This window comes from Trachurus trachurus (assembly GCF_905171665.1).
Source record: "Trachurus trachurus genome assembly, chromosome: 19".
NCBI lineage: Eukaryota > Metazoa > Chordata > Actinopteri > Carangiformes > Carangidae > Trachurus > Trachurus trachurus.
In genome coordinates this window covers 18,799,526-18,814,771 of record NC_139913.1, presented here as the reverse complement: position 1 = coordinate 18,814,771, position 15,246 = coordinate 18,799,526, and the positions used below count along the sequence as shown (strand labels likewise).

The 15,246-nt window shown below is 42.8% G+C and overlaps 1 protein-coding gene across 2 annotated transcripts; it reads left to right on the top strand.

Annotated features, from left to right (window-relative positions):
- Positions 1 to 373: 373 nt before the first annotated feature.
- cdc42ep1a (CDC42 effector protein (Rho GTPase binding) 1a) lies at positions 374 to 15,234 on the top strand. 2 transcript variants are annotated; one of them, XM_083994504.1, is made up of 4 exons: positions 374 to 662; positions 5,520 to 5,624; positions 8,411 to 9,398; positions 13,446 to 15,234. In XM_083994504.1, the coding sequence occupies exons 3-4, from the start codon at positions 8,927 to 8,929 to the stop codon at positions 14,180 to 14,182; spliced, it is 1,209 nt and encodes a 402-aa protein (XP_083850630.1). In that variant the 5' UTR covers positions 374 to 662; positions 5,520 to 5,624; positions 8,411 to 8,926; the 3' UTR covers positions 14,183 to 15,234. The 2 variants fall into 2 exon arrangements, with proteins under 2 accessions (XP_083850630.1, XP_083850631.1); XM_083994505.1 differs by lacking the exons at positions 374 to 662; positions 5,520 to 5,624 and adding an exon at positions 7,981 to 8,236.
- The last annotated feature ends 12 nt before the right edge of the window (positions 15,235 to 15,246 follow it).

Below are 15,246 nucleotides of genomic sequence, written 5' to 3'. Positions count from 1 at the left end.
GGCCTACAGTAAGAGACACAGTCATCATGAAACAATTTCATAATTATGTGTTTCCCTGTAAAAGTCAGCCGGCCCTCAGCTGATCCTACACTGATGATCAGCACTTGACAGGAGTGGTTTTTTTCCCCCTACTCCTTTGATGATCACACTATTTCAAGAACTTTATTGAAAACTCCCACATGAATAATAACTTTACTCAGTTATGAAATGCACTAAGACCAGGTCAGCTCAGGTCCAGCCCTTTGTCATAGTGAAGCATTGAGGTGGGGGGACACTCAGTCAGTCCGGGTCACAGCGCCCCCTGCTCCGGCTGGCAAACCAACAGCGCCACTGACATGTTTACTTGTTGCCTCAAATAGCGTGGACGAGTCAATTGGCATGTCGTGGGGAGAGACACCGAGTTGAAGCGTGAATTAGTGTGGGAGCCCCCGGTGTGGTCCTCTGACGGCCTCACTGGTATTTGATCCACGGCCCGCCCCCTTCCTCATCCCCGGCGCTGCTGCCGCACCACACACCCGGCGCACCAGCGGGGCAGTCCGGCTGCACCAGCGGCTCGCTCGGACCACACCAGCCTCTATTGCATTTCCACTGGAGAGATTATTAAAGTGGAGTCAACCGGTCTCCTTTTTTTTTCTTTTCTCCGGAGCTCATTTTTCCTTTGGGTGAGTTTATTTTCAGATTTGACGTTAAACTCCTTCAGAGAGAATCACAAAGATTCAGTGCTCAGTTATAAGTTCATGTGGACTTTATAGCACTTTTTATTGTCTGAAATCTTCATGTGAAAACTTTGAATAGGCTATGTTTGCTGTAATTTGAGAATCTATGGAGACGTTAGAGTTAGAGTGTAATTTCATAGATATTTATAACCTAGATATCCCATAATATTCACAAGACGTCTAGAGATTTCTGTGTTTTTTGTGTGTTTTCCTTTGTATTTATTTCTTAATTTCTGACTCTTACTATTGTTTGTTTGTTTGAGTGTGCATAACTTTAAAAATAACTGGTCAGTTTCCTGTTGATCTAAGTATTGGTTTCCTATTGGAGGATAAATGATAATTGGGTTTTTTGTTGGTTTTTTTTCTATTGAGAAAAGTTGAATTCATAAGTCACTCAGAGGGAAAACCTCCTGCTTGACAGAGAAATTAAGCAAACACAGTAGGTCTACATTCAGATAAGGGGAAACCATTAAGATTTGAAAAAGTGTTGACCGAAACCAAGCTGTTATCAGACATTGTCTTAATGATCAAACTGTGTTATGTTGCTGTAAAAGTTGTTTCAGTGTTGTGAGTCTTTTCTAAGACGACATGAAACTCAATCTGCTCTGCAGCGTATTTATATTCAGCTCCAGAGGCAGCAGTATATCATTACTATTTCCCCACGGCAACCTTGGTCAGAATAAGCTCTGGCAGTGCTTTGATTTTTATCACTCAGCCTTGTAATTACAGCGGTTACATGACATAAACTATCTGTTTCCATACATGCCACTGACATGTAGAGGGATGTGCTCAGATTCAGGGGAACATGACATGGTTGAAGTTGAAGTTGGTGGCCTTCAAGTGTTTTAATTATGGAGACAAACAGGCAGCTCAGTGTTGGACTCATTACAAGTTGGGGGCAGTGGCCTTTTGACCCTGACAACCCGACAGTGAGCCACGAGGGAGGCCACCATGTGAAATGCCGCACACACACTGATAGAAGAGCTTGTTGGCCGGCCAAAGCCTGCCAATAAACAAACACGCACAGGGGTGATCAATAAAAAGCCAGTCTGCTTCAGTGATAATAAGACAAAATCCAATAAACATCATGCAGTGATGGCTCCTGTCTTCCTTAGTGTTGGTTTATTCACTGTGACTTGTTCATGTTGGACCAGCTCTGTAATTCCCCTGGTTAGTCTCTCCAGAGTAGGCGTACAGTATATCCTCCTTGAGTAGATGCTTTGATATTTCCATGTCGGTCTCCTGTATGCACTCGACTCAGCCAGCAGCTGATGATTAACACATGCGTGTAATATGTTTCCTGTACATCCCCCTCATATGATTTATACTAATGATACCCTACATTTCAAAGCATTTGATTAAGTAAATGAGTGCAGACGTTCCCTGTGGTTTTTCTTGTCTTTTTCTTTTTTTTTTTTTTTGTACCTGAGTTATACATTCCTCTAAGGGGAACCCTTCGTGACCTTTGGGTGTCATTGACGCAACCAACCTGGAAGGGGTCAGTTGCTGAGGTGCGAACTCTGAATCGGGCTGTTGTATTTATTTTCACACCACAGGGTTGCCTGGCTTTTTTTTTTTTTTTTGACCACACATGCTGATGTTGGGAAAACTACTCCATCATGGTCTGTCATCACCAAATGGCCACAACTCATTCATCTGACAACGTGATCGAAACCTCCAGTTAAAGAATAAACTGAGTTTTAAGAGACTGGACTGATCGATTACTGGTCAACAACCAGCAGGTCAAAGAGAAAACTGTGGGCAAACAATTTCTGTCCAAGTACTTATAGTCTAAGGTGTACTACAAAAGTTACATTTGATATTTAGTGGACTGTGTAGGCTATGTGCACCAATGGCTTTACAGTTTTAAATGCAGATTAAGTCTGTTTGTTGATTGGCTGCTGTCCAAAATTTGACATCGTGTGAACTTTTGAGATGACTGATTTGAACAGTTGTAAAAATTTCCCCAGCTGTAGGAGTCCCCAACTTTCCCCATTTTCTCTGCAACTATTGAAATCTGGATGTGAAACAAAAACCTCAGAGACATAATGTTGGACAGACGTTAAACTTCGGTTGGAAATGAGAATCAGGTTGACTTTAAGAACCAGTGTTGTCTAACTGACTGACATTGTGATTTTTAGCAGATGTTGGGTTTTGTCCAGGATGGGACATGAGCTTGAGACAGTTGGCAGACACAGGTCTTCAGTTGCTTAATAACACAACTCCAAACCAACAAATTATCAACACCAGCAGTCATCTGCACTTGATGTCAAATAGCAGTTGACAGTGACATCAGACATTGTCCTGACATTGAATTGTGGTTCTTGACATGTGGCCTATGTTCCCCAAACATCAATGATTACCGATGCTGGTGGCCAGCTGTGATCCTGCAGGGTTACACCAGTCAATAGCCTGCAAAGTTTTTACTCAGTGTGGATCACTCAAATGAAGGACGGACTTGGACATAACCATATTTAAGTCCAGCCTCTGAAGCTAATGTCAGCTTAAAGTAAGGGTCCCACAGCCTTATGTTCCCACAGCTCTATGTTCCCACAGTTCTAAGATTTTTCTCAAAATTAGGCCCTGTGTTCCGACTAGACTCTCTCTACCTATCTGGACTCTATCTATCTGTCCTGTCTAGCCTCTACCGGGTCTTGTTACTAAACTTAACCAAACCAACTCTTTTCTTCATTGCCTAAACCCAACCAATGGTGGGACCAAAGGGCTGTGGGAACATAGGGCCTAATTTTCAGTGACAACAAACGTTAGAAATGTGGGAACATAAGGCTGTGGGAACATAGGGCTGTGGGAACATAGGAATGACCCCCTTAAGTACTAGCCTGCTAGCTAAACCTGAGAAAATCTGCTGCATTTGTCGTTTCTACCGTTAAAATTGATGATAAATGTCGCTGCCCTCTGGTGGACAAGTGCGGTATAGTGACGCTATATCTAGGTTACATCAGTTACGTCTGGCATTTTGGCACTGTTATCTCTCATCAGCTGACATAAACAAAAACAATATCTCTGTGATAAGGTAAGATCAGGTGATATTATCATAAAGTGTGGCTTTAGTGTCTGTTTGCTCTCATAACTTGACAGGTAAACTGATCGTTTAAAAACGTTCTTAAAATACCCGTAGCATGGGAAATATCAAATAAATTGAGATTTAGAGAGATGAGTTTATGTATGTGAGCAGAAACGATACAAACAGAGGGAGAGAGGAAACAAAGAGGGCAAATTGGGACCGTCGGTTTCAGCAGATGCAGGAAGCAGAGAGCCTCAGAGAGTATGGATATTTGTTGAAGCATGAAAATGTTTTCTTGGATAAGGAGGAAGTGTAGCCGTGTTTTGCTTGGATTCAGACCGAGCATGGATGGCGAAAATAGGAATGTAATTGAAAGTCAAAGGGTGAGCCTAAAAAATGTGGCCTTATCTTGTATATTTGTTCACCTGGTTAGCGGGGTTAGTGAGTGAAGGGCATGAGAGGAGATGGAGAGAGAGAGAAGGGAGGGGAAGAAGTGTGATGAAGCACAAAGTCCTTTTTGCTGATTTAACTGCAGACAAACTGTAGGAGAGTAAACATTTCTGAGTTAAAGTCATCAGAAGTAGAGATTATGTGTTTGTGTGTGTGTGTGTGTGGGCCCAACAGCTGTTGTAGTCAAGCTGTTTCAGCCTCCTTCAGTCAGTCATCACACTCAAAGAGAAATCAAAGAAAAGGCATGAAAGAGAAAGAAGAAAAGAAATTAAGGCAAAGAAAACATGGGCAGAAAGAGAGATGGGAAAAAGTAGCAGAAAAGGAAAGAGGGGAAATGGAGAAAGAAACAACGATAAAGAGTCATGGAAATAGAAAAATGAGAGACAATCAAAGAGAAGAAAATCAATATTACAAGGCAATGACGGACAAGAAATGAGAGGGTAAAGACTGAGAGAGAAAGAAAGTGAGGAGAGAGGAGGAAAGAGAACGAAAGAGAAAATGGAGATTCAAACCCAAACGTGGTTTCAATCAGCACTGAGGTTGAGAAGAAGGATGTTTGATGGTCGTAATCGAGAGAAAGACTCCACCGACCGATGCTCCGCTCAGGAATGTCTTTGCTTACACACACACATACGCAACACATACACACACACACGCACACACACAACAGACAACACACACGGCTCCTATTAAACTGTGGTTACTCTGGTTTATATCCAGCAAAGCCACCTCAGGCAAATGCTCTACATAGTGACATGGAAATATTTTATTGAGCCTGTCTGTGATGTATGAATGCGCCGAAACCCCCTGAATGGGGACTTGCCCAAAGAAAGCAACTTAGAACTGGAGCTCAAGGCCGAAGTAAGAACGAAGGTTTAAAGAAGTAATGCTTTTCATTTTTATCACAATCTGGGGCTGCAATAGAAAAAGAGGTTTCACTGAATCCAGACAGGTTTCACATTGTCTGTTAAAGGAACCAAAATGGAACCTAAAATCCCAAAAAGGCTAGGATAAAAGCATCTAACCTGAAAAGGATACATTTAATTTAAACATTGCAAGACTCTACAAGACGTATTAATAATTGTGATATCAGAGATGACGGATCTTGTTATGTTTCTATCTCAGTCCTCCCTCTTCCACTATTCCTCCCTTTGCTTCCTCTCCTCATCTGACCTTTTCTCTCTCTCACGTTTCTCTGCATCATTTCTTTCATCAGCATTTCTGTCCCGGTTTGCCATCCTCCCCCTTCACTCCACTTTGTAAAACTGAAACTTTTTTTTCTACTTTTTCTCCCTCAAAACTCACTCTGTATTTTTTTCCCCCCTCAGAACCAGAGGACCAGCTGACCAGGGTGGTAGCAGCCAGGCCGTGCCCAGAAAAAGGTGCCTTACCAGGGGTAATGAAGAAGATGAAGGATTAAAAGATAATCCATGGTATGTCTGAGATGCTCCTGTTGAGAGGTCCCGCCATTTTTTTTCTGATATCCAAGACACAGGGAGTGAGGCTGCTACTGGGATTATAGTGTTACACTTATTACCTTTTAAAGCCGAAATATTGGGTTTTTTTGACCTTGTGGTGACTTTCAGGGTATTTTATCTGATACCTCGGTGTTTGTGTAACTCAGAAAAACAGAGGAGCAATTTCAAAGAAGGTCCACAGAGGGTAGGGAAGCACAGTTCAGCTGGATAGGAGCATATGTTCAGATAAAATAGGCTTTGCCCTGAGGGTCCAAATACACAAGAGGAGTCAGAGGGAGCGCCCCCCCGTGAGCTGTGGTCAAAGGTCTTTAACGGGATTACACACAGAGACAAAACACCAGAGCTTTCTGTAAGCACACAGTCACAGTAATTAATGACCCAGTGCATATTCCTGTAATACTGTAGGTTTTCAATTAGATTGATGTTTTTCTTGTTTGATATAGCAAGACAGAGCTTTTCCCATATTTGGAAGAGTCCAAGTGCCTTTGTGTCTGTGAGCGAGGCCACTGCTAATACTTAATAATCAGAGAGGCGGCCGGTCACTTCGGTGCGGTTCATGGGAAGGTGCACGAGGTCCCTGCAGGCTCACGACGTCTCCGATTCGACATCACACCTCTGCATACTGGTCCCCGGCGTCTTTTTTGCGAGCCTCGATATGGCTCCGCTCAGCGCTGGTATGTGGCGTGTTTCCTCCCTCTCCACTCCCAGATGCCCCTCTTAAAACGCCAGCCAGGGGAAGTGGAGCGGAGGGCCTGGGACTGCGGTCAGCAGCAAATTAGAAGGGCTGCCTTGGACCTGACGCAATCTCCATGTCGTGAACCATAGCAGGTCATTAATGAAGCCAGACGGGGGCCTTGCATGCGTGGGAAGCCCGCCGACATTTAGCTGCTGCAGTGGAAAGCTTTTAAAGAGAAACAGAGGTCCTTGTCAGGGCTGCTTTATGCTATCAAAATATTTTAGAATTGGATATCCATTACTCTGCTGGCAAAGAACAACACCTGACAAAAGGCCCGTTTTTCGTCTGCATTCATTAGACTTATGGAGGTATGGAGCACCTTAACTGACAAAACGCAGTGAGAGGCTGTCAGTCCAGTCAAAAATATGAGACTGAGTACAAAAATTAATACTACTGTTAGTCGAACTGAAATGCAGTGTAAATGGAGTGGAAAAATAAATATGAAGCTGTAATGAGAAATGTTAGATAATGTGGTGCAGACAGGTCTAAGAATTAGAGCTTAACCGATAGTGGAGTTTAAAGGCTGATATAATAACAATAGTTTGGAGCAGGAAAAAAGCAGATAAGCTGATTAATTGGCTGATATGAAAAAAGCACATTATAGATCGACAGTCCAGACAGCTTGGTCAGAGACAGAGCAGTCAGACAGCAAGTGAGTGACGCAACACAATGACCCCCTTTGTCCCTTATCGTCTTCTGTTGAAAAGACCATAACAACACAGACAACACAGTGCACGCTGCCATATATGATGCTGTTTATTTTGTATCCTTGTGTTTATGTAAAGCCCTAAATGATCTCAGGTAGTGCTGTACCTAGTGAGTGGTGAGATCTGGTGCAATAAGATGATAATTCTTCCAATAATGATAGTGACAAACCTCTACTAGCTACTGTAGCTACTCCGCCTCCAATAAAAATAGCTAATTTCTGTTTACCAGCCAACTTTTTTAGTTTTAGCTTCTTGGCCAAAATGACGAAGCCACTGTTACAAGAGTTAATACAATAACACTGGAGCTGTAGGCTATGACGATAAATACCTCAGGTTCTCATTGTATCTATGCATGTTTGATCAGATAAGCTAGCCGACCACATAGTTCTCTATTTGCTCAAATGAAAAAACAAGAATGGAAAAAGTGTCATTGAGGAAAATGGGAAATTAATAATTGATTAAGCTTGCCCTAAGACCGAAGAATATTAAACCTGTGGAGTTGAACAATAACTTAAGGCAGTGAAAGATAAATAGAAGTAATTAATGTTATTTCCTGTAGGAATGAAGGAATAAGATCATTCTCAGCTTATTGGAAGTTAAATGAAAACTGTATTTGTAAAGCCACACTTTATTTCTTTGACAAATATGTAATATAGATATTATGATAGGCCTACGTGTGTATTATAATTCTACAGTTTTTCAGCCTCTACTTGTCAGTTTCGGGGCTCCATACACTGACAGTGTAGTAGCATTGCCAAGTAGCAGCAGTGTTTTTCTTATCAGGACTTTGTCATATCTCTTCCTATCTTGCTGAGCATACTTTGCCTGTTTATAAACAGTTCTGAGTCTGCTGAATGAGGCCTGCAGCTCCGCTCTAAAAAGCGTGATAAGTCTTTTCAGTGAAATGTAAAATGAACTTTGAGCAACCTTCACGCCAGACAAAGCAGCACCAAATGGAGGCAGGAATCCCCCGAACGTCGACCTGTTTCATGGATAAGAAGCAGACTTTGGTTTGTTGCACAGAGGAGTGACTGTGGTCTAAATTTAGATGGTTCCAGACCAGCGGACCTTTGGAACGCGAAATCCTAAAAAACCTGTGGAAAGACAGATCTGTCCAAAACATAGTGAGGTTACTTTACAACTACATACAGCATTCAGAGTAGGAAGCAGAGTGATCCCTCACTGAATCGAAACTTCCACTGAATGTCATGCATTTCTCTCAACATCCCTCAAAATCAAATACATCCATGTCTACTTTTTAAAGATAGATGTGTTTTCCTTGTTTTTACTCTCAATAGATGGTTCCATGGTGCGACCGCAGAACCGTTTGCAGCTGGACCTATTTCTGAGCTGATGTCGACAAAGCCAGAGCCCAAAGCGAGCCAGCCGACCTGACCACACTCCAACTGGCCCGGCTACCTCCAGGAGCACAACTGCATAGTGTTCTCCTCAATTTATGTCTGTTTAATTCAGCCAGCTATGCATAACAACAAGCTACAAAGAGTGGGACAGAGTTTGGCCTGCACATGATAAACACAGATAATATTCCAGTGAACTATTTGGCGCTGCAGGCCTGGAGTTCAACTTCTCAGATTTAGAAATTACATGGTTTCAAGATCTTGGAATAACCTTTCAGAGCTTTTTTCGTAGGTCTGTACTTTGGACTACTGAGCTGTCCCTGATTTTTTTTTTTTGCATAAATCTGAGACTGGAAAAGTTGAACCTGAATTAAGTTCAGCTTTTTTTTTTGGATTAAAGGCAATTCAAGACGTTGTTCCGGTTTGTTTTTGAAGAATTATCCAGTTCCTGTGACCATGAATCTTCAGGAGAAGCTGTCGGGCCTTAAAGGTCTGGTGTCGCACTCCCACAGCAAGCGCCGCTTTAAAAGTGACCTCACAGTGGAAATGATCAGCCCCCCTCTGGGCGACTTCCGCCACACCATGCACGTGGGTCGAGGGGGCGACGTGTTCGGGGACACCTCCTTCCTCAGCAACCACGGCGGCACGGCCAACGGGAACAACAGGGATACAGATTCTATCTCCAGCCCTGACAACAAGATCGGAGCGTTCTTCTCCAGGACGATCCGTCAAATCAGGAGGGGGTCCGAAAACCGACCCAGAGAGTTATCTAAGGATCTGTCCCCGCCACCTCCCCCCGTTTCTCCCATCATCAAGAATGCCATCTCCCTCCCCAGGCTGGACATTGACTTGTCTAATGGGAGTCCCACCACCAAAGTGCTCTTCCCCAGCTCTCAGAGCACACCAGACGAGAAGAAAAGCTCTTACGGTGAGTAGGGGTTTAAATCTGTTTCTCTAAGCTGCCAAAATCAGTATTTTTACAAAGGGGCTGTGCGTGGTATGAAAGAGATCACAAAAACTTTCTCAAGATGCTTTGTGCATGGTCTGCTGGCTTCTGTTTGTGTGATACTGTTGGCTTTGTGACGTACTTCTCCCTTTGCAATTGTTCAAAGCGGCTTTTGTTCTGAGGGACTTCCACCACCAGTGTTTTTGATTCCCAAAATAGTCCAATGTATCTTCACTGGAAATGTCTTCACATGATGTCATTTCATCCTTTCTTTCAAGCAGCTATTCAAGGATTAAACAAAGTACATCACCAAATCCCAAAATGGCCCCTAAGATTAAGGATATGTGCTATTTTAGTTTATCTGTTTTTAATTATATGGAAAGGTGTAACTAATGTGTGTGTGTGTTAGACTTTAATTACTCTGCCTAAAAAAATAAATAAAATAAAAACTGCCAAGTGTTTGGTTGACACTTGTCAATAAGTCAATTAACTGGGGTGAATCCCTCTGACATGTTAGGTCAGAGAGAGTAACTGTTTGCAGAAGGGGTTTACAAAGTGCTTCACAGTAAAATCAGCAGAATACATAGTATAAAACAAAGACACAGTTGAAAACAGGTATAAGAACATAAAAAACATAAAAGCAAAAACAGGTTGTCACAAAAAACCCTAAAAAGCCACACCTAACTAAAAGCCTGCAGAAACAGCAGAGTCTTTAGATCCTTTTTAAAAGACTCAGCAGAGTTTAAAGTGCGCGTGGACAGTGGCAGAGCTGCTTGAAAGGCTCCATCACCTCTGGATTTAAAGTGCATGTGGGGGCAGAGAGGCACAACGTACCACAGACCAGCAGGTTCCCTCCAAGTTTTCCCTTAGTCATAGGTCACATGACACCCTACACACCTACACTCAGCTGTCCTGTCTCACGTCATCTCATCATGTCCGCTAGCGAGTGATAGACATGATGGCTGCCTGTCATGAGACATGTTTCAGTGTTAATCTCATAATTATGAATTGATAATCAGAGCGGCTACATTTCCTCCAGCAGAGCCACTCTGCACACTGCAGCTACACACATCGCCTTTTTGCTGCAGGGACTTTCCAGTTTAACATAATAACTATAAATAGCAATAAATGTTGTCAAACTGCCGACATTTTTCTAACAGCTGACGTTACACTACAACATGTTACGTCAGTCTATCCATCTATCTGTCTGTCTGAAACACCTGTGTGTCAGCCTGCCCTCAGAGGTCGCCATGGTGATTTTACCTGCTTAGTTTTTACTGAGTGAGATGTAGTGACCTCTTAGACTCAGGCTAACATAAATATCCTGTCTGTTATTACAGTGGTTCCCAACCTTTTTTGGCTCGTGACCCCATTTTGACATCACATTGTTCTGGCGACCCAAAGACCCCAGTGTCAATCAAGATGCGCCAGCTCAGATATTTTTATATGCTGCATTTTATTTGAACTCGATTTAGCTATATTTGAGAAAGTGAAATTATAGAATACAGTTGTTTAACATCGTGTGGTGTTTTTAATCATAATTTAAAAAAAACAAACAATTAGTTAAATCATTAGTTTTTTTATCAATTACTAGACATTTCCAGGTGACCCCATTTGAATTCCAGACGACCCCATGTGGGTTCCCGTCCCCAAGGTTGAAGAACACTGTGTTATTACATAAAGTTACCTGTGTGTGTGTGTGTGTGTGTGTGTATCTACCACACACACACACACACTCTCTCTCTCTCACACACACACACACACACACATAGAGACTTCATATAAATGTATGGGAGCAAGGGCTCATAAATATCAGTATAATAGTTGACAAACTGCAGCGATATCAGACGAGTCTCTAATCAATGAATTGGTCTCAGCTGTGTCTCTGGCCTGAAGTGCAGGTTGCTATAGCAACTCGAGGGGTTACCATGACGATAAATAGACCCCCCCCAGGCAGAGGCAGACAAAAAAAGTGGAGAAAGAGGATGATTTTCTGCCACAGCGATGGTTCTCACATTTTGACTTACAGTATTGTGACTTGAACGGGTGCTCCTTTTAGTCAAAGGCCTTCCTCAAACACATTGATATGATTTTGCTGTTTCTAGAGTAAATATTTTGGAAACCCTCATTACCTAAAATAAATTTTGTAAATTGTTAATAGGTAATTGAAGGAGGCACAGTTCAAATTCTGTGAGTTCCTTTCCATTTTGGAGTGTGAAAGACAATACATTTTCCTTCAACTGTGGCAAAAACCATGTGTGTACTGTAGAGTATAATTGTTGACCAGGAGCAGCAATTTAAAGTTTAAATAATAATAATAATCATACATTTTATTTATAACGCGCTTTTACAAGTGCTCAAAGACTGCTTAAATGCAGTCCCTGGTGAAATGCCAAAGCACTACACTTGAGTTCAATAATTTGTCAGTTTTTTCCTCCTCCTCTCATTTATTTTCTATGGGAAAGGCCAGGTCAGATGAGTTAACTGGTGTTAACTGCAAACTGTGGAGCTGCAAGGAAACTCATTCATCAGCTCTTCCCAGTAATATGGAGACAGATTTGCCCCAGATGTCCTTATGAATCACCTTGGCTCACAATCAGCAGCGCTCACACTGATAACACACAGACATCCAGACAGAACTGGCAACAAGCTGTTGAGAGGCTGTTTAAAAGACCCACATTAACAACATGCTCATGGCTCACGCAGCCTGGCTTCCCATGTGCGTGTGTGTGTGTGGTGAATGTAAATACAACACAAAGGAAAGTTGGTTTCTTTTTCTAACTTAACTTGGCTGTTTTATGAGGAACAGCTTTGGTACTTTGGTTTGATTAGAAGAGTCTATTATATTATTATGCACATGTAACAAATAAGATATAACCTATACTGAATGTTAAAGGTGCTCTAGGCTATACATAAATTATTTTATAGTGATAACAGAAGCTTCTCAGTCCTTACTTACCATAGTCTATGGCACATGTATGGGAGACATTATCTAAGCCTATACATCGAACACCTCAGAGGCTGGTTTCTGACATTTGTTCTTTCTTATAAAGTCTGTTAATCTATGGAAATCAGACGCTGTTTTCTTCAGTTGGGTCCTCCAGACGCTTGGCCCTATTCGGCTGGCGTTGAGAGGAGCTGTAGTAATTTACCCGTTATACATGGGTCATGAAGGCAGCACTGTGTGTGTGTGTGTGTGTGTGTGTGTGTGTGTGTGTGTGTGTGTGTGTGTGTGTGTGTGTGTGTGTGTGTGTGTGTGTGTGTGTGTTTGCGTGTGACTTGCTAAGTGATCGGGCAGGGTTAGGCACAAGATTCACCTTTCACAGAGCAGAACATGGACAGACAGGATCCTCCCAGATGGGTTTACACTGCCCCCTGTTGGATGTACTAAACCATGCCAGGCATGTGTGACTGCATTATAAGCTCAATCTTATTTAAAGTCCAATAAAATACAAAAGATGTACATTTTATGTGGAACATCTTGAGAGCAAAGCAGATAACAGGAAAATATACAGCTGCAATAAATAAAAAAAGAAAAACGGAATCTGTGATTTCATTTAAAGAAAGGTGGTCATAAATAGGAAAATAAACATATAGCAGAAATTGGTTTGATAATATGAATGTGTCCAGTCAGTTTAGTTTATGCCATTCTTATAAAATGTTTTTGGTGTTTATTATCATTAGTATCACAAATAGAAAAACAATAGGCCTACTTGATCATTTTGGGAACTACGCCTGGCTGCCCTCATGCTGAGACCCACGCCCCCCCCACTCTCCACCCTTAAAACCACAGCTTGTCTTGTTGTCATTTGCTGTAGAGGTGCACATTGTTGTATTGCTCCTTGTGCAGAGTTGTTCCCCCTTACGTCCTGTCTTCACCATCCTGTGGCTGTATAGCTTCATATTTACAGTGCAAGTTTTTTCCTCATCTTATGTTTTCCAAAATGTTGAATTATTACATACAATAGAGTGTATAGAATAGCACTGTTTAGATTTCATGATACTGATTCGATGTGTGTGTGTTGCCAGGTCTGGAGTCTGGTTTCGTCACTCTGCCTCGTCTGTCCCGCTCCGAGCGCCAGCAGCCCTCCATCTCCCTCCCCATGTCCTGCTCCTCTAACATCCACCGAGGCTCTCTGACCGACCCCGCCGACGCCATCCTGTCCACCTGCTCCTCCGCCATGGTGGCCTCGGCCCCCAAACCCACCACCACCACCACCGCCTTCTCCGACTCCCTCCCCTCCCTCACCTCCCTGGACACCTTCACCTTCGACCTGGGCCCCTCCCTCATGAGCGAGGTGTTCAGCCTGATCGACGGCAACCTGGAGGAGCACAGCGGCCACCACGCCTGGGAGGGGGAGGAGGTGGGGTCGGCGGGCGGGCTGACCAACGAGGGCTCGGAGATGGACTCGGCCACTATCTCGTACGTGGATTCCCTGCTGAGGGAGGACTGTGGGGGCCGTAAGAGCCCGCACCCGGCCGACTGGGAGGAGGAGGAGACTGTAACGGAGGTGAACGGAGTGGGGCTTTCTGTTAAAGTACCAGACGTGGTGATGGGATCTCCTGAACGAGTGCGTTTGGGGATGGGGATGGAAAGCGAGCGGTTCCAGAGCGCTACAAATGTGCTCGCACGCCATTACGGTGCGGGCATGTTACAGGGACAGAGCAGGATGGAGGCCGCGGATTCAGAGATGATGATCACGAGCCAGCCCAAGAAGAAAATGTCCTACAGCTACATGGATGATGAGGATGAAATCAAAGTCTGATCTGAGCGAATTGGAGAAGTTTTCATGTTAAATGTAAATCAATTGTTTTCTGATGTATGATTCCTCTGTAATTCCAATCAAATCCCCTATTTGAGATCTTATTCTGGTCAATGAGGCTGGCTCTATTGACAGAACTACAACCTGAACCCGGTATCCTTTATTACTGGATCTTTTCACATTGTATACAGTTACGCTTCAAGGATGTCCAGTGTTTGATGCAAACCGGTGGCTGAATGTATCTGGAAGTACTGAAAGACTCGATGCTGCGAGTTCCCAAACTCAGCACAGAAAGGTGGAGAGACTGTGAGACTGACTTTTATTTTCCAAAGGTCGTGACTTAAAAAAAAAAAAAAAGAAACCAAAAACAACCAGGATACGTGGGAGGTGAGGATGTACCAGAGAATGTGGCTGAGAACGTCGCAGAGGAAACACCGACATTACTCAATGTAAAAGTTACAAAGCCTGTCACTCGTTTTTACGCTTTACACACTTCTTCTCAAGTCTGGCTCTCTAATGAGAACACAGAGGGAAAGTGGAGATTAGAAACACAGATTTAATCTTATTACAACCTTTTAGCATCACTACAATCTCTTGTCAACTTCACACTCAGGAACACACTACCAGGAAAGAAGAAGGGAACTAATGAGAAATCTGACATCTCAGGATCAGACAAAGAAAACCCAGAGGAACACAAACATCTCAGCTGTTAAACTGCTCAGACTGAGGGACTACGACACGTTCAGACTGGTATTTGGTAGAAGCAACTAAATCCTGAACTATATAATTGTTCATTTTATGCTGCAGACCTTCTATATAGATACTCCGTGCACCTTTTTATGAATATGAAGTCCAACTCCTGTATTGCTTTTTATAGAAGATTTGTCATTTATATGTTCTTTTATACAACTGTACATGAAGATATCAACTGACCTCCTATAAATATGTACTTACAGTATGAGCACCTGCTGTACATAGTGCAATTCACATCCATATGCTGCAGTCAATACCAATGATATTCTACAATGATATAAATTGACAATAAAGATGTTTTTAATTAGGATGAA